Source organism: Eriocheir sinensis, unplaced genomic scaffold, assembly GCF_024679095.1.
Source record: "Eriocheir sinensis breed Jianghai 21 unplaced genomic scaffold, ASM2467909v1 Scaffold110, whole genome shotgun sequence".
Taxonomy (NCBI): domain Eukaryota; kingdom Metazoa; phylum Arthropoda; class Malacostraca; order Decapoda; family Varunidae; genus Eriocheir; species Eriocheir sinensis.
The window spans coordinates 290,001-315,951 of record NW_026110408.1 but is presented as its reverse complement, the minus strand read 5'-3'; the positions used below and the strand labels follow the sequence as shown (position 1 = coordinate 315,951).

Below are 25,951 nucleotides of genomic sequence, written 5' to 3'. Positions count from 1 at the left end.
CTGCATGTGTCAAAATTACTGGAGAAACAAGTGAACATTTTGAGATAAAAGTGGGCTTAAGACAAGGGTGTGTCATGTCACCATGGTTATTCAATATTTATATGGATGGTGTTATTAGAGAAATTAAGGGCAAAGTTGGAGAAGTTGGAGTAATACTGTTCGATGAGGGAAGGAAGTGGGTACTGAATTCGATACTGTTTGCTGATGACGCGGTGCTCATTGCAGAAAATGAAAGTGACTACAAAATTTGGTGTGTTTTTGATAGTGTCTGTAACAGGAGAAACCTGAAAGTAAATGTCAACAAAAGTAAAGTGATGGTTTGTGAGCAAAGTAGAAGTGAGGTTGTTGATTTTCTATGCCCATATAGAGTGGGAATTGAATGTGAAAAAGAATGCAAAATAATTTTGAATGGTGAAGAAATGGAGGAGGTCAATGAGTTTAAGTACTTTGGATCAGTTATGTGTAAGCATGGTGGTATGGAGGGAGAGATGAGAGAAAGGGCATTGCAAGGAAGAAGGGTGGTAGGGTCTTTGGGATGAATCATGAATGGCAGAAGTGTGAGCATGGAAGTAAAGGGGGATTTGAGATATTCAATAATAGTACCAACCCTCACATATGCAAGTGAAACGTGGGCCTGGAATGAAAGTCAGAGTACAATACCAGTACAATATACAGCGACGCTGACGTCAGCTGTCCTGAAGCGCCCAGTACAATATACAGCGACGCTGACGTCAGCTGTCCTGAAGCGCCCAGTACAATATACAGCGACGCTGACGTCAGCTGTCCTGAAGCGCCCAGTACAATATACAGCGACGCTGACGTCAGCTGTCCTGAAGCGCCCAGTACAATATACAGCGACGCTGACGTCAGCTGTCCTGAAGCGCCCAGTACAATATACAGCGACGCTGACGTCAGCTGTCCTGAAGCGCCCAGTACAATATACAGCGACGCTGACGTCAGCTGTCCTGAAGCGCCCAGTACAATATACAGCGACGCTGACGTCAGCTGTCCTGAAGCGCCCAGTACAGGTAACTCGATTTACGCGAGTGTTGCGTTCTTGAAGAGGTCGCGTAATTCAAAAACAATGTAAATCAAACGAGGTAGGTTTCTGTTGAAAAATAAATACCGTAATTTTCGGCGTATAGCGCGCATTTTTTCACATAAAAAATGCCTGAAAGTTTAGCCCTGCGCGTTATACGCTGAATGTACAAATTTTTAATGATTTTTTTCTTCTTTGGGATGTTTTTAAGGGTCTGTTTTTCGTCTTATCCAATAACAACAGCAAACTTACCTTTATTATTGTTTATAATCCTTCATAGTCCGTAGCTGTCCTATAATATGTTACCATAGAATACAGGGCGATCTAATAACTACTATACAAAGACTAAATCGGTGGAAGATCGTCCATGCCTTGCTGTTATCCCATTTTTCCGTCGGGCGCCATTTGTATGATCTTGATCTTGATGTCACAGGTGGCTTAAGATTGTATGACTAAGGAGCAGTACAAGCTACATAAAAAATCATATTGGAAAAAATGTCCATGTGTGTCCATCATGAGTCTTGTACGAGGAGTTATTTCACGCAATCCCAGCCTGGCCGCCATTTGCATTATTTACAAACCACACAACCACACCCACACAACAAACAGCTGCATGCCGCGTGTCACCAGAACCGAGATATCCACTCGGGCACTCATTCTCAGCCTCTCTCGTGTGAGGAAGAAATGAGGGACACCATGAGGGGCTGGCTAGTATTGGTACCGGTACCGAGCAGTCTGGTACCAGTACCGTACCGTATTGCTGGTACCGTTAGTACCGGTACTGGTACCGGTACCTGCCCACCCCTATTGTTGAGTAGCGTGGCAGCGTAGGTACTGTATTGTTGTTCAAGTGGCGCGCGGGAAGAACTGAGCTCAGCTGTGTGGCCGTGTGAGTCCAGTTGCGTGAGACATCTGGTGGCCACTCCATAAAATATCGCGTATAAGTGAAAAAAACGCCTAAGTTAAACATTTATTTGGATTTTGGACCCCGCGTTATTTAAAAAACGCATAAACCAAACTCGCATAAATCGAGAGTTACCTGTACAATATACAGCGACGCTGACGTCAGCTGTCCTGAAGCGCCCAGTACAATATACAGCGACGCTGACGTCAGCTGTCCTGAAGCGCCCAGTACAATATACAGCGACGCTGACGTCAGCTGTCCTGAAGCGCCCAGTACAATATACAGCGACGCTGACATCGGCTGTCCTGAAGCGCCCAGTACAATATACAGCGACGCTGACGTCGGCTGTCCTGAAGCTGACAATTTTCAATCATTGCCGAGTGCTTGAAACTCTCCATGTTGTCCTGAAGACCACCCATCAACTTGGTCTCCAGTAAAACTCTACAGCATAGCAAAGATGTGTTTGGGGGCAGCATGAGCCAAACAAGATTGCGTCACTACAAACACTTGCCTGCACTACAAATGGGCTGGGGCTAACCATCAGGCTTCAGCAAAATAGCCTTCTGGTGCAACAGGCTGAATGTATTAAATATAAAAAACTTGCTCACACTTATTCATCCCAGGTTTAGCATGACTTTTCCAGACCTACTGGATCTCCTCACTCTGTTGTACTCTGCAAGTGTCACTCGTAACTTATTTCTTTTTCAGCTTCCTGCCTGAAGAGCTGTTTGTTCTCCATACATTTTGTTGGTATCTTCCTACCAATTCCACCTCTACTATTTACTTTCCCAAACAAATCTTTTCAGGAATGGCTTACTCCTTCTCTGCTTTCTTTCACCATCTTAAATGCTACAAAGAAATTGATAGTGGAGATGAGACTGATTGATTGATGTCTCTGATTGGTCAAGTGATATCAATCAACTTATCGATCTTGCCTCCTCTGACACCTCTAGATTTTTTTGTCATTCCTTTTTCATCTTCACAATAAATATTTTAGGAACACACCCCAATTGTATAGCGAGGGATGCCTTAACTGTGGTTGTTTCTGGGATGAGAAAGTACTACTGTGTATTTCAGAGGTGTTGGTGGAGGCTGTGGCCCTGAGTGTGGACCCCTATTTGAGGTACATGGCACGACAGATTCCTCTCAACTCAACCATGTTTGGCTCACAGGTTGCCAAGTAAGTGAGGTGTCTTTTTAGATAAGAGTGATTGATGGTTGGTCCTCATTTCATCGCTTTTTCTGAAGGGAGAACCATTTGTAGCACATGTAGCATTGATTAATTTGTACCTGTATACATATTTTTCAGATTATGCAAGTTTCCTTGAGGCTGCTTGCTGATGGTGTTGGTGTTTTTATGTGGTTGCCTTTTGAGGCGAGGGAAGTGGTTGTGTCATGACCAGGGTTGGATCAAATACTGATTTTTTATAAGTCAAATACAAATACAAATACTTTTGTTCGGGATTCCAAAAATACAAATACAAATACAAATACTCCTATTCCTGTATCTAAAAATACAAATACAAATACAAATACTCCTATTCCTTAATCTAAAAATACAAATACAAATACTTTTGTTCAGGATTCCAAAAATACAAATACAAATACAAATACTCCTATTCCTGTATCTAAAAATACAAATACAAATACGAATACTTCTATTCCTTAATCTAAAAATACAAATACAAATACAAATACTTCTATTCCTTAATCTAAAAATATAAATACAAACACAAATACTTCTATTCCTGAATCTAAAAATACAAATACAAATACTCCTATTCCTTAATCTAAAAATACAAATACAAATACAAATACTCCTATTCCAGATTTCAAAGATACAAATAAAAATACTTCCGAAATTATGCACAAAATATAAAGATACTTTTTTCACAAGTTTACACTTCACATCATAATTGCATTTTATCATCATTAATGCCCGGAAGGTTTCTGGGCCTAGTTTTGCTCGCTCAGGAGTGTAAAAATTGCCGGCCTTGCTAAACACCCTCTCAGATGGTGCTGACGTTGCACAGCACCCTAGAATATTCTTGGCAAGGTGCTTCAAAATTTTGAAGCTTTTTGCATCACGCCAGCACATCAAAAGGCAAAACACCTTCTTCTAGGTACGTGTCAAGTCCTGCCTTCACCACTGTAGTGTCATTTGTTGATGCACTTGCCCTCATTTGCCCAGCTGGAGGCATGCAGGCAAAAAGACGAGGTCGTGTTGCACCCATGCCAGCCGAAAAGATGAAAGGCTCACTCTCTTGAAATGTTTTCTTCTTCAAGGTCGACTGAGTTGACTCGGAAATAATTAGGTCCACAGTCTTGGAAACCTTTTCCTTTTGCATTCTCTTACGTGGCATCCATGCCAGCTTAAACCTGGGGCCCATGACAGCTGCGGCAATGACATCAGTCCGCTCAAGAAATGGATGCAACCTCTTTTTGATAGGTGACTGTAGTGCATTTGCCAAGTTAAACCAGTAGATCGGTTTACTGTCTCTCTCATCGTCTTCACTCACATCTCATCCCCTATGCCTCCCATTTCCGTGACGTCACACATTTTTGTGGGCGGATCCTTCTTCCGAGCCACCCATCCCTCAGTAACTCCCTAAATCCTCTCCTACTCCTCCTCCATGTGACCTGAGGTTAATTTCCTCCTTACTCCCCACTCTTAATTTTTTTCCTCTTCCGCCTTCAACCTTAATGTTCTCCTTACTCCGCTTTCCCTGTGATCTGACGTTAATCCTTTACTCCTTCACCTTCAACCTTCATCTGTTTCCTCCTCCGCCTTAACGCGGCTTTACATTACTTCTTTTTTCTATTTCCTTAACAGTATTTATCCTCCTCAAATGGTTTTGACTCGAAATACAAATACAAATACAAAATACTTTTTTTCTGGGTGCCAAAATACAAATACAAATACTAAATACTTTTTTTCTGGGTACCAAAATACAAATACAAATACTAAATACTTTTTTTCTGGGTACCAAAATACAAATACAAATACTAAATACTTTTTTTCTGGGTACCAAAATACAAATACAAATACTAAATACTTTTTTTCTGGGTACCAAAATACAAATACAAATACTAAATACTTTTTTTCTGGGTACCAAAATACAAATACAAATACTAAATACTTTTTTTCTGGGTACCAAAATACAAATACAAATACTAAATACTTTTTTTCTGGGTGCCAAAATACAAATACAAATACTAAATACTTTTTTTCTGGGTGCCAAAATACAAATACAAATACTAAATACTTTTTTTCTGGATGCCAAAATACAAATACAAATACTAAATACTTTTTTTCTGGGTACCAAAATACAAATACAAATACTAAATACTTTTTTCTCTGGATGTCAAAATACAAATACAAATACAAATACATTAAAATTGTATTTAAATACAATTCAAATACAAATACAATTATATTTGATCCACCCCTGGTTATGACGCCTCTCTGATTCAGAAGTGATTACAGGAAGCTGTTCATAATTTTCATTTGTCTGTCTGTAACAATTCACTTATAAAGCTAAGGCTAAATTGGGGCTTTGGCTATAGGTGTGCATGGCTTCTGTGATCATCTCCATCGCATCAGCCCTTGAGCCGGTGGTAAGTGCCAGTTACCTTGGGGCACAGGGCACTGTGACATCCAGGTTACCTTCCCCAGGTCTCCCCAGATACCTTTCTGTCGACCAGCTTGAAAGTGAGAATGTACATCAGGGCAAGCTGCACAACGTCTGCCAGGGCTGGAATTCAAACCCAGACCCTCGGATTCGTAGCTAGGAACACTAACCACTGCACCACTCGTGAAAATGCTGATTATTAGAAGAAACAACTCTAGTAATTGTTTGAATATACAGTGGAACCCTGGCTCTCAGTCTTGATTCATTCTTAAAAGCTGTTTGGAAATTGATTTGTTTGCAATCCAAAACCATTTTCTCCAAAAAAATTAATGTGAAATGGATTAATCTGTTCCTGAACCCAAAGTGACTCTCTCTCTCTCTCTCTCTCTCTCTCTCTCTCTCTCTCTCTCTCTCTCTCTCTCTCTCTCTCTCTCTCTCTCTCTCTCTCTCTCTCTCTCTCTCTCTCTCTCTCTCTCTCTCTCTCTCTCTCTCTCTCTCTCTCTTTTTTTCACAGTTGTAGGTAAGCTACTTGAGAGCATAATTAGAGACAAAATTGTGAGCTACCTTGAAAGCCACTCATTAATTGGGGATTCACAACATGGCTTCCGTAACAAAAGATCCTGCCTATCAAACCTTTTGACCTTTTATAACGACCTCTTCTCAGTTTATGATGTAACCAAATCATTGGACGTAGTCTATCTTGATTTCCAGAAAGCGTTTGATAAAGTCCCACATCATAAATTACTGTGTAAATTAAAGCAAATAGGTATTGACAGTCAAGTGAACCAATGGATCGTGAATTGGTTGAGCAACAGACAACAAAGAGTGGTGACTGACGGATTTAACTCAGAGTGGGCATCGGTCACTAGTGGCGTCCCTCAGGGCTCGGTTCTTGGCCCAGTGCTCTTCATTATTTACATCAACGATGTGGATGTCGGACTCAATAATTGCATTAGTAAATTTGCAGACGACACAAAGATTGGTAACTTGATTCATACTGACGAAGACAGGCAAAGCCTCCAAGAGGATTTGCACAAAATTTCAGCTTGGTCTGATAGATGGGAGATGCCCTTTAACGTAGACAAGTGTCAGGTCCTTCAAGTTGGAACAAGGAATAAGAAGCTCGATTATGAAATGCGCATCGTTGAACTCAAAAGTGTTCAATATGTTAAGGACCTGGGAGTCAAAATCGCGTCAAACCTCAAATTCTCACATCAATGCATCGATGCAGCAAATAAAGCGAACAGAATGTTGGGCTTCATTAAAAGAAACTTTTTATTCAAGAATAAAGATGTAATACTTCCACTCTACAATAGTTTAGTCAGACCCCACTTGGAATATGCGGTACAGTTTTGGTCTCCCCACCATGCAAAGGACATTGCTAAATTAGAAGGTGTTCAGCGTCGAGCAACAAAAATGATCCCTTCCTTGTTCAACAAATCCTACGAAGAAAGGCTTTCCACCCTTAACATGTTCTCACTTGAGAAATGTCACCTCCGAGGAAAACTGATCGAATGTTTTAAAATACTTAATGGTTTCACGAATGTTGACAGATCAACATTGTTTATGATTGATGACACTTTGCGCACGAGGAACAATGGCGTAAAACTCAAATGTAGACAAGTAAATTCAGACTGCACCAAATTTTTCTTCACTAACGTTGTAGTGCGAGAATGGAATAAGCTCCCACCATCAGTGGTCCAGTGTAACATGATTGACTCCTTTAAAAACAAGCTCGACCGTCACTTCCTTGGAGCCTTCTGATTAATGTAGAATCACTTAGGTTTTAGGACAGACCACCTAGTCTGTACCATGGGGTCTGTGTGGTTTGATTTTCTATATATCTCTCTCTCTCTCTCTCTCTCTCTCTCTCTCTCTCTCTCTCTCTCTCTCTCTCTCTCTCTCTCTCTCTCTCTCTCTCTCTCTCTCTCTCTCTCTCTCTCTCTCTCTCTCTCTCTCTCTCTCTCTCTCTCTCTCTCTCTCTCTCTCATTCCCATTTTTGTTACACACACACACACACACACACACACCACCACCACTCCGTAGCGCAACTGGTAGAGTGCTGCGCTGCCAGGCTTCACGGTCTGACAGGGCGGTGGTTCGAGCCCACTCAGGCCGGATTCTTTCCGTTGACTAGGAGTGGTTACTGCCCCCCCTTGAGAAAGGGGGATGGGGTGTGTGGTGTGTGAGGTCCTGGCAGTACCCAGAGATCGACGATAAAGAGCACTTGCTCACATCGGAAGGGTACCTGCTGGCGATTATAAGTCCAACTCGCGATCAGGCCATGGTGATTACACACACATGGTAATGGATATGAAAGTGATGAAGTGGTTCATGGTGACGAGAGAAGGGAGATAAAAAATCTAACAGGAAAGGAGGAAGGATAGAAAGTGTCATATACGAATATCAATGGAATAGTGTCATCGTGGATAGAGTTAAACGACTATTTGAGAGACAAAGTGTAGTGTGATGACGGCCTGATGAACGAGCCTCCCATAACCCATTTAGCCAGTGGGGTACCTCTCTGGCTGACTCGGTAAGGAGTGGCTCTCCCGTCACGCTGGTCGTGGGCTCAAGCCCAGGCAGCCGGGGAATACCCTCTCCTTGTTGTGAATAATTTCTCATGTGTTTCGATACACGCAGAGGACGTGTGGGACCGAGCGAGTAATAGGAAAAAGAGAATAGAAAATCTCGTCATTAAAAAAGAACCTGATATTGTGGGGCTGACGGAAACCAAGTTGTGTAACCCAATTGAGGTGGTGGGGACTGGAGAAGGTGCATACAATATATGGAGGAGAGACAGAAAGAGAAAACAGGGAGGAGGTGTGATGTTGATGGTAAGGAAAGGCATTAGGGTGGAGGAGGTGATTGAGGGTGAAGGCTTGGCAGAGGTGCTGAAAGTGGAAACTGTGGGTGCTGAAGGAAGAAGGAGGCAGCATGTAGTAGGGTATGTGCCACCAAGAGCCAGTGCATGGAAGGCCCGAGAATATGAACAAATGATACCAGACACAGTGAGTTGCCTGGATGGAGTGTTGAGAGAGGGTGAGAGAATAATGTTAATGGGTGATTTTAATTGTAAAGAGGTAGAATGGGAGGATTGGCAGACGCAGGGAACAGAAGAGTCGTGGGGAGGAAGACTCCTGCAGCTGGCAATGGAACATGTGCTGACGCAATGGATTAAGGAACACACTGGATTCAGGAAAGAAGGAGAGGCATCAAGATTAGACCTGGTTTTTAGCAAGGAACCGGAAGTAATAGAAAATATTAAAATAGACTGCCCAATAGCAAAGAGTGACCATGCAATTGTGGAATTTGAAGTAAAAGAAAAGAGAAGGATTGACCAAAAAGAGGATCACAAAATAGGGAGAAGAAACTCCTCTAAGGCAGACTTTGTCAATATGAGAACTTTTTTTGAGAATGCAAATTGGAGTGGGCTGTACAAAGCCAGGAGTACACAAGACAAGTGGGAGGAGTTTTTAAAGCTGTACAAAGAAGCCGAGAATAGATATGTCCCTAAGGTAACCAAAAAGGATGTTGGTAAAAAGGAGTGGTTAACAAAAGATGGGAGGCGGCTGGAAAAAGAAAGGAGGAGGCCTGGAAGGGATGGAGGAGACGAGGAAGAATCAACGCGTGGAACAATTTCAAACAAGCAAGGAATGAATATACAAAGATTAGAAGAGAAGAAAAACGGAAATATGGAAAAGATATAATGGACAAATGCAAAGACCAACCTGAATTATTTTAAAGACATGTGAACGGCAAATTAAAGAACAGAGAAACAATTGATAAACTGAAAATGGATGGAACTACATATGAAGACCCAGCAGAGATGGCAGAAGTGATGAACAACAGCTTTCATAGAGTTTTCACAAAGGAAGACGAATTTGTACAACCACCGGGCCAGGAAAGAGGAAGGGTTATGCCGGAGATACAGTTAACGGTGCAGGAGGTCAAGGAAAGCTTGAACAAGCTGGATGTAAGAAAGGCGACAGGGCCGGATGGAGTATCAGGCTGGATCCTGAAAGAATGTAGTGAGCAACTAGCAGAGAAACTGCACTCCATAATGAGCGCCTCCCTGAGTGAAGGAAGGGTACCACAAGATTGGAAGAGAGCAAACATAGTACCAATATATAGAGGAGGAAAGAGAGAGGACCCATTAAATTACAGACCGGCATCACTCACTAGTGTGGTTGCAAAGATATGTGAGAGGCTAGTTAAAAACAGGTGGTCGGATTTTTTAGAAAGGGAGAGAATTATCTCGGATTGCCAGTTTGGATTCAGGAGAGGGAGATCTTGTGTCACCAACTTGTTATGTTATTACTCAAGGGTGACAGATTTAATACAAGAGAGAGAAGGCTGGGGGGATGGAGTGTACCTGGATTTGAATAAGGCATTCGACAAAGTACCGCACAGAAGACTAATTTGGAAAATTAAAACTAGGGGTGGAGTGGGTGATGGACTTATTAAGTGGCTGGAGGACTTCCTAACTAACAGGGAAATGAGGACAATAATCAAGGGCAGGGTTTCCAACTGGTGCCCAGTGATGAGTGGGGTCCCACAAGGTTCAGTGCTGGCACCAATAATGTTTGCTGTTTGTATAAATGATATGGTGGACGGAGTGACCAGCTATGTGAGTTTGTTTGCAGATGATGCAAAGCTATTGAGACAAGTCAATGATGTGAAAGACTGTGAGGCATTGCAGAGGGACCTGGACAAAATATGGGAGTGGAGTGGTACATGGCAGTTGGAATTCAACCTTGGGAAATGTAAAAAAATAGAGTTTGGTAGGAGTGGTAGAAGATGTGAATATGATTATAAGATGGGAAGTGAGATAATATGCAGAGGAGTGGAAGAAAAAGATTTGGGAGTGACTATCTCAGAGAACATGTCACCGGACAAACACATCAACAGGATAACGGGACAAACTATGAATTTGCTGAGGAACATAAGGACGGCATTTGTGTATTTGGACGAAGAGATGATGAAGAAAATAATAGTTACAATGATAAGGCCAAGGTTGGAGTATGCAGCAGTGGTCTGGTCTCCTCATGAAAAGAAGAACATAAGAAAACTGGAAAGAGTACAGAGAACGGCAACTAAGATGGTACCGGAACTTAGGGATCGGACTTACGAGGAGAGACTCAATAGCATGGGGCTCACAACCCTGGAGAGAAGAAGAGAGAGAGGAGACCTGATAGCGGTGTGCAGAGTGGCGAGCGGGGTGGAGAATCTGGACAGAGAGGACCTGTGTGTGTGGAGCAAGAGAGAAACAAGAGGACATGAAAGAAGTTGAGGGCGACCACGTGTAGGTGAGATGTGAAAAAGTTTAGCTTCCCAAACAGAAGCATTGAGGTGTGGAATGGACTGGAGGAGGAGGTGGTTTGTGCAAGAAACATTCATGATTTTAAGGAAAAGTTGGATAAGAGAGGATATGGAGACGGGACAGTGCGAGTGTAGCTCTTTTCCTGTATGTCACAACTAGGTAAATACAACCAGGTAAATACACACACAGAGGCAATGATCAGCATCTCTGTGCTACCCTCACCTTATATATTGTTTTTCTCTATGGGCATGCACCCAGCCCTCATTTTTAATGATTAACTATAGTACAAAAAAATATTTTGGCGCATATTTCTCATTAAAAGCTTGATTCAACAACCCAGATATTCTCTGAAGCAAATATTCTAAAATTTCACTCATTACATATTTTTTTACATTATTGTGATACTCAAAAGTCAAGGACAAAATACAATATTCAGATTTGTAGAAAATGTTACTCATACTCAGATCAACAATAGTAACCATATATGTCCAGTCTTCAGAACAACAGTATTCAAAAACAGTGCAGTAAGGTTTGGTCCGAGGCTGTTCAGTAGACTGCCTCCCGATGAGAAAGCTCTGCTCACTGCTGCCAACATATCCAGATGTGAACATCAAGTTAAAACATATTTATCAGCAAAATATCTTAGTTATTATCATTATTAGTAGTAATATCACCATTAATGTTAGGCTATTATTATTATTATTATTATTATTATTATTATTGTCATTGTTATTATTATTGTCATTGTTATTATTATTATTATTATTATTATTATTGGTTGTAATGGTGTTATTATCATTAGTGCTATTATTATTATTATTACTTTCATTACTGTTATTTAATGTTTTTATTATTTTTATTGTTATTATTATTATTACTATTATTATTATTATTATTATTGTTGTTGTTATTATTATTTATTATTATTATTATTGTTATTATTATTGTTATTATTATTATTACTATTATTATTATTGTGATAATTAGCAATATTATTATTGTAATGATTACTATTTATTGTATTTATTATTATGGTTATTATTATTGCTATTTTCATTAGTACTGTACTATTGCTATTTTATGTAATTGTTATCTGTATTGTTATTCCAATTGTTTCTTTAATGTCTTCAGTTTGGGGTCATGTTATCATATCATGCAAATAACTTTCATTAGGTATAAAACAGTTTTTTTTTTTTTTCTACACCCTCAAAAATATTAATTACAATGTCCATCATGGAGCTTCAGCTCGAAGGACCGTAGCTAATGTATTTAGAGTTTTATATTTACAAAACTTTGTCTTAAATATGTTGGCAACAAACCTTTACTTACATACACACAAACACACTCAAATATGTTGGCAATAAACCTTTACTTATGTACACACAAACACACTCAAATATGTTGGCAACAAACCTTTACTTACGTACACACAAACACACTCAAATATGTTGGCAATAAACCTTTACTTACTTACATACAAACACACTCAAATATGTTGGCAATAAACCTTTACTTACTTACATACAAACACACTCAAATATGTTGGCAACAAACCTTTACTTACGTACACACAAACACACTCAAATATGTTGGCAACAAACCTTTACTTACGTACACACAAACACACTCAAATATGTTGGCAACAAACCTTTACTTACGTACACACAAACACACTCAAATATGTTGGCAACAAACCTTTACTTACGTACACACAAACACACTCAAATATGTTGGCAACAAACCTTTACTTACGTACACACAAACACACTCAAATATGTTGGCAACAAACCTTTACTTACGTACACACAAACACACTCAAATATGTTGGCAACAAACCTTTACTTACATACACACAAACACACTCAAATATGTTGGCAACAAACCTTTACTTACTTACATACAAACACACTCAAATATGTTGGCAACAAACCTTTACTTACTTACATACAAACACACTCAGATATGTTGGCAACAAACCTTTACTTACTTACATACAAACACACTCAAATATGTTGGCAACAAACCTTTACTTATGTACACTCAAACACACTCAAATATGTTGGCAACAAACCTTTACTTATGTACACTCAAACACACTCAAATATGTTGGCAACAAACCTTTACTTATGTACACTCAAACACACTCAAATATGTTGGCAACAAACCTTTACTTATGTACACACAAACACACTCAAATATGTTGGCAACAAACCTTTACTTACTTACATACAAACACACTCAAATATGTTGGCAACAAACCTTTACTTATGTACACTCAAACACACTCAAATATGTTGGCAACAAACCTTTACTTACTTACATACAAACACACTCAAATATGTTGGCAACAAACCTTTACTTACTTACATACAAACACACTCAAATATGTTGGCAACAAACCTTTACTTACTTACATACAAACACACTCAAATATGTTGGCAACAAACCTTTACTTACTTACATACAAACACACTCAAATATGTTGGCAACAAACCTTTACTTATGTACACTCAAACACACTCAAATATGTTGGCAACAAACCTTTACTTACGTACACACAAACACACTCAAATATGTTGGCAACAAACCTTTACTTATGTACACTCAAACACACTCAAATATGTTGGCAACAAACCTTTACTTATGTACACTCAAACACACTCAAATATGTTGGCAACAAACCTTTACTTACTTACATACAAACACACTCAAATATGTTGGCAACAAACCTTTACTTACGTACACTCAAACACACTCTTTCTATACAAGAGAAATTGACATGTTACAGGAAAGAGGTGGACTGTGTGTATCTGGATCCAACAGTAAGGCTTCATAAAGTTCCACAGAGGTAACATTTATGGAAACCAGCAAGCATAGGAAGGTTGAGGAATAACATTTTAATGTTGATGAAAGACAGCTTGAGAGATAGACAGATGAGCCTCTCAAAAAGGCATCTAATGGCAAGATGGACTGGAGCGACAGGTGATGTACCAGAAGGATCAGTGATTGCCCTGGTAATGTTTTTGATTTACATAACCGACAGGGAGGAGAAGGTAAATAACGACATTAGTCTGCCTACGCATGCTGCAAAGGTAATGAGAAGAGTGGTGGGGGAAGAGGACCTCAAGGCTGCAAGAAGACATTGATAAATTTTATGGCTGGAGCAAAAAGTGGGAAATAGAATTCAAATTTGAAGGATAGAAGGTAAAGGCAGGAGTCCTGACGCGACGGTTACTGAGTGTATATATCCAGACGAGGGGCACACGTTGTGACCGTAAAGGGGCGACTGGCATTGGCGGGAGTTCAGCGTCGCCTCTCTTCCCCTCTCAGTTGCCAGATGCCTCTATCCTACAACTCCCCCCTTTAAAAAGACTGCACACAGGCAATCTTTGCTGAGTGCAATCATACATTTATTACAAAACAATAGCACCTCAAAACAAAACAAAACAAAAAAAAAAAAAAGAAAAACAACATAATTATTCCCTGTAATACATTAGTGACATACATTGCTATGTCGCAGAATAAAGAATGTAAAGGAAATAACACAAAAATAATATAATAGCTTCATGTGTGCTGTCTGTATGCATGTATATGTGCATATGTGTGTGTGTGTGTGTGTGTGTTACACAGTGTAATCCTCAAGCCATCGTGGCGGCCGCGTCTGCCCTCTGGCCGGGGCACGCTTCTGAGATTGTTGGAAGGGGCCCGGTGGCTGTGCTGTGTCGGCCGCTTCCTGGCTTGTGTCACCTGGCTCGTCAGCTGATGGGAGCGCATGGCAAGGCCTCAGGTGTTCCCTAGTCCTGAGGGATACTCGCCCACTACCATTCAGCCGGATGAGGTATTGCCCTTTTCCTCTGTCCTCCACGACCGTTCCAGCCCTGTTCCAGGTCTTGGTGTGCTGATCCTGCACCAGCACTCTGCCGCCGAGGACGAGGGGAAGACGTTGGCAAGTGTTATCACGCCCTTGCAACACTCTCAATGTGCCGCCCCATATGACGCTCTCGCTGACGTAGCGTCTGCCCCCAGAACCTGTCGACCTGTAGCCTGTGCGCGACGGCCGGCACAGGCTGCGCCGCTGACTTGTCGATGTCCCGGAGGAGTGTATTGAGGTACTGCAGGAGCACGAGTGACGCCTTGTCGTTGTCGAGGCTTCTGTCCGCCCCAGTGTTGCCACGCAGCACCCTCTTGGCTTTCTTTACCGCCGCCTCCGCCCTGCCGTTTGACTGTGGGTAATGGGCTGATGACACTCGTGTGCTCACTCCCCATTTCATGAAGAATGCCCTCATGTCCTCACTCCTCAGTTTGGTTCCTCCATCCATGGAGAGCTGTTCAGGAGCACTCCAGCAGCAGAAATACTGCCGCAGTTGGTCTCTGATCCCACTCGAGGCTGTGCCCTCTGCCAAGTGCGACACCTCCAACCACCCCGTCAGCCGGTCTGCGTACACTAAGTAGTGGTGCCCCTCCAGCTGACCTATGTCAGCTACTGTCTGCTGGAAGGGGTAGCGAGGAGGTGGTGTGAGTAGTAGAGGCTCTGGGGGCTGAGACGGCGCATGGGTGTTGCAGGTTTCGCAGGAGGAGCGGTGGTGATGTAGATCTCCCTCGATGCCGGGCCAGTACACAGTTTGTCGCACCCTCCTCAACATGGAGTCAATGCCTTGATGACCCGCGTGGAGGCGCGGGTGGTTCTGGTCGTAGGCATACGTCACCAGGCCTCGTGGTGTGCCCAGCCTGTCTCTAACACCATAGTACGGCTTGAGACATGTCAGTTCCTGAGCTCTCTTGGGATGCCAGTCACCGGCCAGTACCTTGGCTAACAGCAGCTGGTAAATGGGGTCGTCCTGTGACGCCTGGAGCACCATGTCCTCATCAAGGGTGAGGCTGTCGCTGAGGTCTAGGGCTGCCACCACGGATGCAGCCATAGCTGCCGCTAGCTCCTCGTCCTGTTCCTCGTCTGTCACGTCTGGCGGTGTCTTCATAGATGGATATCTGGACAGAAAGTCTGCAGCGCAGTTCTTACCGGGAAAGTAACGGACGGTGAACCGATGCTGCAGGGTTTGCTCCTTCAGGCGGAACAGGCGCGGATTTATGATGTCCGTGAGAGCCCTGTTACCCAACAATCCCACTAGCGGGTGGTGGTTGGTTACCAGCACTAAGTTAGGTCACCCCAGCAGGAAGAGTCATGCCTTGCGGAGGCACCAGGCCACCGCAAGGGCCTCCCCTTCAATGGGAGCGTATCCCGCCTCCACTGCGGTGAGGTGGTGGCTGCCACAGAGAGCCAGGTGCCACCCTCCTTTGCAGCAGAACAGAGCATCAGCAGACACGCAGGAGCAGTACTGTTGGAGAACCACGAATCCGATCCCCTCCTTACTCCAATCGGTGATGACAGCCGTGGGTCTGGTTTGGACGTAGTAAGACAGCCCGTCCTTGGCCAGCTGGCAGATGGTTTCCTTGGCCTGCCTTAACTTCAGTTGGAGTTGCTCATCCCAGTAGACCTTGCTCCCTGCATGCTTCTTGAGGAGGTCCCTGAAGGGCAACATTACGGGGGCAGTGGCCAGGAATGGCGCCAGTTGGTTAACAAAACCTAACCAAGACCTCACGTCCGTGATGTGGGCTGTGCCAGCATGGCACCAGCTGTCAACTATTGTTGACACCCGCGGTTTGAGGCCAGGCACCAGCTGTCAACTATTGTTGACACCCGCGGTTTGAGGCCAGGCACCAGCTGTCAACTATTGTTGACACCCGCGGTTTGAGGCCAGGCACCAGCTGTCAACTATTGTTGACACCCGCGGTTTGAGCCCAGGCACCAGCTGTCAACTATTGACACGCGGTTTGAGGCCAGGCACCAGCTGTCAACTATTGTTGACACCCGCGGTTTGAGGCCAGGCACCAGCTGTCAACTATTGTTGACACCCGCAGTTTGAGCCCAGGCACCAGCTGTCAACTATTGTTGACACCCGCGGTTTGAGGCCAGGCACCAGCTGTCAACTATTGTTGACACCCGCGGTTTGAGCCCAGGCACCAGCTGTCAACTATTGTTGACACCCGCGGTTTGAGGCCAGGCACCAGCTGTCAACTATTGTTGACACCCGCAGTTTGAGCCCAGGCACCAGCTGTCAACTATTGTTGACACCCGCAGTTTGAGCCCAGGCACCAGCTGTCAACTATTGTTGACACCCGCAGTTTGAGCCCAGGCACCAGCTGTCAACTATTGTTGACACCCGCGGTTTGAGGCCAGGCACCAGCTCAACTATTGTTGACACCCGCAGTTTGAGCCCAGGCACCAGCTCTCAACTCTTATTGACACCATGTTTGAGGCCAGGCACCAGCTGTCAACTATTGTTGACACCAGCGTTTGAGGCCAGGCACCAGCTGTCAACTATTGTTGACACCAGCGGTTTGAGGCCAGTCACCAGCTGTCAACTATTGTTGACAACCGCGTTTGAGGCCAGGCACCAGCTCAACTAGTGTTGACACCCGCGGTGTGAGCCCAGGCACCAGCTCAACGATGGTTGACACACGCGGTTTGAGGCCAGGCACCAGCTCAACTATTGTTGACACCCGCGGTTTGAGGCCAGGCACCAGCTCAACTATTGTTGACACCCGCAGTTTGAGCCCAGGCACCAGCTGTCAACTATTGTTGACACCAGTTTGAGCCCAGGCACCAGCTCAACTATTGTTGACACCAGCGGTTTGAGGCCAGGCACCAGCTGTCAACTATTGTTGACACCCGCGTTTGAGGCCAGGCACCAGCTCAACTATTGTTGACACGCGGTTTGAGGCCAGGCACCAGCTGTCAACTATTGTTGACACCCGGTTTGAGGCCAGGCACCAGCTCAACTATTGTTGACACCAGCGGTTTGAGGCCAGGCACCAGCTGTCAACTATTGTTGACACCAGCAGTTTGAGGCCAGGCACCAGCTCAACTATTGTTGACACCCACGGTTTGAGGCCAGGCACCAGCTGTCAACTATTGTTGACACCAGCAGTTTGAGGCCAGGCACCAGCTCAACTATTGTTGACACCAGCGTTTGAGGCCAGGCACCAGCTGTCAACTATTGTTGACACCAGCAGTTTGAGGCCAGGCACCAGCTGTCAACTATTGTTGACACCGCGTTTGAGGCCAGGCACCAGCTCAACTATTGTTGACACCGCGGTTTGAGGCCAGGCACCAGCTGTCAACTATTGTTGACACCAGCGTTTGAGCCCAGGCACCAGCTGTCAACTATTGTTGACACCGCGTTTGAGCCCAGGCACCAGCTCAAATATTGTTGACACCCCCGGTTTGAGGCCAGGCACCAGCTGTCAACTATTGTTGACACCCGCGGTTTGAGGCCAGGCACCAGCTCACATATTGTTTACACCCCCGGTTTGTGGCCAGGCACCAGCTGTCAACTATTGGTGTCACCAGCGTTTGAGGCCAGGCACCAGCTCAACTATTGTTGACACCCGCGGTTTGAGGCCAGGCACCAGCTGTCAACTATTGTTGACACCCGCGGTTTGAGGCCAGGCACCAGCTCAACTATTGTTGACACCCGCGGTTTGAGGCCAGGCACCAGCTGTCAACTATTGTTGACACCCGCGGTTTGAGGCCAGGCACCAGCTGTCAACTATTGTCGACACCCGCGGTTTGAGGCCAGGCACCAGCTGTCAACTATTGTTGACACCCGCGGTTTGAGGCCAGGCACCAGCTGTCAACTATTGTTGACACCCGCGGTTTGAGCCCAGGCACCAGCTGTCAACTATTGTTGACACCCGCGGTTTGAGCCCAGGCACCAGCTGTCAACTATTGTTGACACCCGCGGTTTGAGCCCAGGCACCAGCTGTCAACTATTGTTGACACCCGCGGTTTGAGCCCAGGCACCAGCTGTCAACTATTGTTGACACCCGCGGTTTGAGGCCAGGCACCAGCTCAACTATTGTTGACACCCGCGGTTTGAGGCCAGGCACCAGCTGTCAACTATTGTTGACACCCGCGGTTTGAGGCCAGGCACCAGCTCAACTATTGTTGACACCCGCGGTTTGAGGCCAGGCACCAGCTGTCAACTATTGTTGACACCCGCGGTTTGAGGCCAGGCACCAGCTGTCAACTATTGTCGACACCCGCGGTTTGAGGCCAGGCACCAGCTGTCAACTATTGTTGACACCGCGTTTGAGGCCAGGCACCAGCTGTCAACTATTGTTGACACCCGCGGTTTGAGGCCAGGCACCAGCTGTCAACTATTGTTGACACGCGGTTTGAGGCCAGGCACCAGCTGTCAACTATTGTTGACACCCGCGGTTTGAGCCCAGGCACCAGCTGTCAACTATTGTTGACACCCGCGGTTTGAGGCCAGGCACCAGCTGTCAACTATTGTTGACACCCGCGGTTTGAGGCCAGGCACCAGCTGTCAACTATTGTTGACACCCGCGGTTTGAGGCCAGGCACCAGCTGTCAACTATTGTTGACACCCGCGGTTTGAGCCCAGGCACCAGATCTCAACTATTGTTGACACCCGCGTTTGAGGCCAGGCACCAGCTGTCAACTATTGTTGACACCCGCGGTTTGAGGCCAGGCACCAGCTGTCAACTATTGTTGACACCCGCGGTTTGAGGCCAGGCACCAGCTGTCAACTATTGTTGACACCCGCGGTTTGAGGCCAGGCACCAGCTCAACTATTGTCGACACCCGCACTTTAAGGGTTAAACAAAATCTAAACAATTTTTAGAATGATAGCAGTTTATTATAGAAATAGTTGTAATGAAATCTAAATGACAGATTTTTGTATTAATTTCCAAAAGCTTGTATGTGATTGCATACAGGGACAGTGGCTCATGACTATCAGGAGGGACACTAATCTAGGGTTAAGTACCTCCTGGCAGGATCTGTCGACTTGCTCAAGCTACGAACTCTGTTGGCGTCCCCTTGGCCTCCGTCCACTTGGGATTATCTTCTAGAGAATTAACCTGATGACCAGGGACATCTGGGTTATTTGCCACGTGTCCGTATAGCTGGAGTTTGCGTGGATGGACTATGCAGGTTGTATATGTCGAATTAGTCTCACAGAGGAGTCATCATTCCACCGATATCCCATAATTATGCGAAGACACTCATTTAAAAAAGCATCAATCCGCCTCTCCAAGTTCCTATTTAGTGTTCAGGTCTCACAGCCATGGAGTAAGACAGGAAAGCCTCCAAACACCTGTACCTTGGTCTTGGCCCAGGAGACCTGAAGTCCCAAGGGCTTTGCCTCCTCGTGCAGTGCCTCGAGAGCCATCACCAAAACCTCCAGCGACTCTGCCAGGATTACTGAATCATTGGCAAAAACAAGGTCAGTGACCCTGGTATTGCCAATGGATGCCCTACAATGACTCTGGTCCACAACTCTGCCCAGTACCCAGTCCATACAAGTATTGAAAAGTGATGGGGCAAGGACACAGCCCTGCCTCACTCCCATGTTCACAGGAAAGAAGCTGGACAACCCCTCCCCACACCTCTCAGGACTCTCAGTCCCAGAATACAGGCCAGTCGGCAAACCAGTAGTCCTCGCAGGAATCCTGCGGAGTCACAAGAGATCCCAGAGTGCCTTGTGACGCACTGAATCAAACACCGTCTTGAGATTGACATAGGCTGCAAGCATCCCTTGCTGAAACTCATGTCGGCGCTCCACCAGTTACTGTACACAAAGTGCTAGGATACGGCCAGTTGTCGACTTACTAGGCATGAACCCAGACTGTTCAGGTCCCTGCAGCTTCAGCAGCTGGCTGCGAATCTGCATCAGCAATAAGTGGGAAACTACCTTGCCTGGCACACTTTGCTGTGCAATTCCACTGTTGTTGTTGCAGTCCTGGCGGTCCCCTTTCCCTTCCCAGACAAGGATGACCAACCCCCTCTTCCAGTCAGGAGGGATGGCACCAGATTACCATACGGCAGTCAAAACCGCATGCAACCCACAGATCATGACCTCACCCCCAGCTTTGAGCAGCTCCACACTGATGTTACAGGTACTAGGTGTTTTCCCACCATATCCTATTGCTGGTTAGCAAAATGGTGGTTGTGTGGCCCCATTGTAGTTAGAAAATTCAAATGCAGATATTTTCCAGTGTTGGTCTCTCACCCAGCAGCTAGCCAGTCTCAGCTCCAGTCACTGAGGCTCCACAGTGTGGTGGTGGTCCTTGAGAAAGCTAAATTTATCTCAAATTGTTGAACAAGTCCTCAGATTTATAATGTGCATAATAATCTTCAACTTAGTAATTTTGCTGCCCTTGATTGCTTTATTAGTGATAATATTGCTGCAAACAGACAAAGGAAAACCCATCCAAGTCAAAGCAGCACATCACTTGAAGAAGTCTGCCGCCAGTATGGAAATAGTGGATCCAGGATCCACATGTTTTTTGATAAGGGAAACATAAAAGGTTTTCAGAGCCAGTACAAGCTGTGAATGTGTGGTTGGAGGACATGGTTTTGGTCCATAAGAATGTCCTGGTGAACAGTACCTTCTTACATGAGAAAGTGCTTAGCCTTCATGAACACTTCGAAGATCTTGAAAAACTCGATGGAAAACAATTTGGAGCTAACATTTGTTAGTGTCAAAATTTTATGAAGCATTTTAAATCTAAAAATCATAAGATTACCAGTAAAGCAGCGTCAATGTTCCCAGATCAGCTAAATGCAGTCATTGAAGAAGGGGAGCACACCCATCCCTGGCATTGCGTCTGATTGGTTACAAAACTGTGCGTGACAGCATCCAGTGCTGGCGGTGGCGGAAGGTGTGGATCATCACGCGTCATCTGCCACTGCTAAATTCACTTGACCCCCTCTGTCTCACTCTGATCTCCGAGGATCAGGAAAAAAGTTACATCTGGCAACTCACGTGAGAGCCCTCTCTCAGCTCCATGCGGCTAGCCAGCACAAGTGTCTGTCTGCCTCTCACAAGGGGTGGATGTTTGTCACTGATCACTCCATTTAGGAGCGTGTTTGACTGTCAAATTCCTCACCTTTCAGACATTTTTAAGCATACACTGATTATTGGGCAGGGGATTTCCCTACATTTTGTCCTTATTATATCTCTCTGGACACATTTTCCCACCAAACACTGTACCAACCAATGATAGTAGATTTATAATGGCACTCACCACCTTGATATGTTCATTGATGGTTGGGGGATTCCTGTAAGGCTGCTCAGCTACCGGTATCATAATAAAACAGGGTGGGTTCAGTTCACTTGTCAGCCACACAACTCACTGTGGGTGAAAGGATGATCCAAATTGCACAGTTGATCAGCTGAGTGCAACAAAAATGGCTGCCAACAACAACATCTCCCTCACAATCCCTCAGCTCTTACAGGCAACTTTTACCAGAAACACCCCCTCGCAACAACTTGGGCTGTTTGGCAACGCAGCCATCGAGACAACTTGTTTGCTCCATTGTGTAATGTTGCACAGTGTTTGGTGGCTGTCTCATCAACCAAACACAAGGGACCTTTCATTATTGTCAATGGAGAGACACGCACTTGACTGAATAAAGGGGAGAATGGCTGCACCTCTGGGCATTGAATCTCCAAGAGCTTCTGCATTGCTTAAAAGCTGGTGGTGGTGCCATGGTCAAGTGCCTCAATCAGTCAGTCCAGCTGGTGTCCACCAGCACTGTGAAACTGGGGTTTGGTGGCCTGAGCGATGCCATGACTCAGCAACATCAGCCAGCACATGTTTTAGGTGTATTTATAAAGTAGCTCTGCACAGGAATTTCAAGTTCTCTGTTTCAAGATTATTCTGGATTTTTTTATTGTTATTTTTTTTTTGAGCTGTCGGTTGATCAGGACTGTGGACACCAAACCGGTGGAGGAGGTTGACCGACCGTACATACCTTCCTTGTGCTCATCGGAGACCAGTACTTATTATTGCATTCTGTCCACAGAGTCGTTGAGAGCAAGAACCCAGAATGGTCTGTTGGAACACATGTGGTGCACTATGAAGGCTGGCGCACTCACACGCTGCTGACGCCTCAGATGCTCAAGGAGAATCGCCTGAGCCTGCCAACACAAGTAGTACCAGAGATGGGCGACCTGCCGAAGAGTCTGGGCTTAGGCATCTTGGGCATGCCGGGGTAAGTACATTTACAGTTATAATTACATGTAAATATACAGGAAGGCCTCTGTCTCACTTCTCAGTGTTATGAACAGATATTATATAATTAAAGTGTTTTGTGCAACTTCTGAATGTAAGAGTTAACAAGTATCTTGTGAGAGGTTCCTAAGAAACTGTTCTCCCCGTGTGCTTGTTCCGGGTGCAAGACTCATCCTCGTCAGTAATTGGCTCGGAAGTGACTGCTAGTTTTGTGACCTGGCAGTGGCAGTGGCTGACCTGAAGGACCCAGGTTCAAGTTCCTCCCCCGGCTACAAGCTGACAATTTTCAGTTTTTGCCGAGTGGCTTAAAACTACCTACTTGCTGTCCTTCAAGACCACATATCATCTTGGACTCTAAGGAAACTCTACAGTGGATGAGTTTTGGGGGTCAGCATGAGCCAAAACAAGATGGCACCACTACAAACACTTGCCTGCACTGCGAATGGCTTGGGCTGGCCAGCAGGCCCCATCAAAATAACCTACTGTTGCAACAAGCTGAATTAAAAAAAAAAAAAAATTTGCTTCATATCAGTCTGTAGTATTGAAGGCCACCCTCCATTCCAGGCCAGTAGACAGGCTGCCTGGCCCGCTGGAGCATGGAGTCCAACCCCTGGTGTCCAGCATGTAGATTTTTTTACAACAATGGAAACAGCTCAAAGCATAAAAACAGAAAACAACAAACAAAGCATTCCAAGTGCTGCTTCAGGAAAAAGAGTACAGAACAAGTGGCCAGAAGGGAAGGTTAAATGCAATTGGAGATGTGTCTTGATGCTCCGCACTTAACCCTCTCGCACACTGTAAGTTGAGCAGTGTTCACATACCTTGATGAGGACATGGCAAGGAAATTAATTGTGACCTTGATACGCCCTAGACTAGAATATGCATCAGTGGCTTGGTCGCCATCACTTAAGAAACACATTAGAAAACTGGAGAGGATACAGAGAGCGGCAACAAAAATGGCACCTAGTCTGAGCGACCTGCCTTATGAAGAAAGATTGCTGAGGCTGGACCTCCCTACATTGGAAATTAGAAGAGAAAGAGGAGATTTAATAGCAGTGTATAGGGTGATGAATGGTCTAGAGAAACTGGATAGAGATGACCTTTTGATAAGAGAAGAGAGAAACTTAAGAGGAAATGGAAAACTGATGAGAAAAGGAATTTGTAGAAGAGACATCAAGAAGAACAGCTTCCCACAGAGATGTGTGGGGGTCTGGAATGGGCAGAGAGGGAAGTGGTACAGGCTAAGTCAATAAGCGCATTGAAGGCCAAATTAGATAGAAGTACAGGTAACTCTAGATTTACGCGAGTACGTATTGTGTCCTTGACATAGCTGGGCGTTATCGTGATAAGTTATCGCGATACTTTATCGCTGATAACAAAATCGGGTTATCGACCATCCGCTACTTATTTAAATATATATCGGTATCTTCGTTACTTTTGTAACCAAACTAGCGATAATCGCTACTTTTTTTCTGCCTCTCAGAAAAAACGTTGTCTCCCTACTGCGCATGCGTGGCCCGGTGTTGTATGAAAAATCTTCAGGGTATGAAATATCTTCGGTGATGAAATTTCATACTTAGATCATGAAAATTAAAACACTTGGTTATTTTTTATGCTACTCAAAAATCAATATATCATAGAGAAAAATCATTTAACTTTGCCCCCAAAATGATTATTCACTACCTCAAATTTGATATTCCATATTCGTTTGTGACTATGCCATGGTATTGAAGGCATCCGGTGTTGTGTTATTTGGTGTCCCATCGTCAAAAGCTGGCGCTTTTGTTTACAAACACTGGTCTCTCGTGAACTGCGCATGCTCATACCATTAAGTGTTGACCAGTACAGTCTCACATTGCTTTTTTAACCCATTAAGAGTTGTTGGAAAGCTGAATCAAACATACAGTACCACCATCCTCGCTGTTTCTAGAACGACATACACTCTGTACATATAAATACAACTCGTACAGAGTGCCATTCTAGTAACAGCGAGGATGGTGGTAGTGGTACTATATGTCTGATTCAGCCTTCCAGCAACTCTTAATTACAGTTTAAAAGCTTTGTGAGACTGTACAGGTCTACGCTTGCTGGTCTGAGCATGCACCGTTCACAAGAGACCAGTGTTTGTAAACAATTTTTGACGGTGGAGACGTCAAATAACACAACACCGGTTCAGGCATTTCTAGTATTACCGTCCATATGTACGTGTCAACGTGTGGTTTTAAGGTTCTGTAAGTTTCCTAAAATACAGATAATGAAAATCTGAATTCATCAATGTTGTTCTATCTGAAATATCAATATAGTATCGTTTTCGCCTATCGGACTTATCGCTAGCTAGTATCGGAATTGTGGATTTATATCGGGTATCGGTTATCGGTTATCGCCTATATTTGTGTCTCTAGTTAACGAATATCGGTTATCGCCGTTAAGGTTTTTCATTATCAGTTATCGGTTATCGGGAATAAGGTTTTCTGTTATCGTGCCCAGCTATGGTCCTTGAAGAGGTGGCGTAAATCAAAAACAATGCAAATCAAACAAGAGGTAGGTTTGTACCTTTAGTGCCTACTGTATCACTCTCCTCTCCCTCTCGTGGTTCCTCCTCTGGCTGCCCTTCCCCTCGTGGTAGCACAGCAGCGAGGGTGTTGTTGTTGTTGTTGAGTAGCGTGGCGGCGTGGGTACTGTATTGTTGTTCAAGTGGCGCGCAGGAAGAACTGAGCTCAGCTGTGTGGCCGCGGCGCCGTGTGAGTCCAGTTGCTTGAGACATCTGGGGCCACTCCATAAAATATCGTGTATAAGTGAAAAAATGTGTAAATTAAACATTTATTTGGATTTTGGACCCCACATTATTTCAAAAACACGTAAACCAAACTCGCGTAAATCGTGAGTTACCTGTAGTTGGAAAGACAGCATAGCATAGCTCTGTTCCTGTGAATCACAACTAGGTAAATACA

General features: G+C 44.4%; 1 protein-coding gene and 1 long non-coding RNA gene across 2 annotated transcripts in view; one reads left to right on the top strand and one right to left on the bottom strand.

Annotated features, from left to right (window-relative positions):
- The window catches only part of LOC126989223 (prostaglandin reductase 1-like), a 106,299-nt gene that overhangs the window by 3,267 nt on the left and 77,081 nt on the right, over nucleotides 1-25,951 (top strand). The window contains exons 2-3 of the mRNA XM_050847859.1: nucleotides 2,897-3,123; nucleotides 22,792-22,980. Coding sequence (XP_050703816.1) covers nucleotides 2,897-3,123; nucleotides 22,792-22,980 — 416 coding nt within the window. The remainder of the gene's footprint in view (nucleotides 1-2,896; nucleotides 3,124-22,791; nucleotides 22,981-25,951) is intronic.
- Nucleotides 12,140-13,468, bottom strand: LOC126989220 (uncharacterized). Its single transcript, XR_007743036.1, has 3 exons — nucleotides 13,440-13,468; nucleotides 12,453-12,781; nucleotides 12,140-12,358 (listed from the first exon to the last, which is right to left on the bottom strand). It is a non-coding gene; the product is annotated as an uncharacterized LOC126989220 (long non-coding RNA).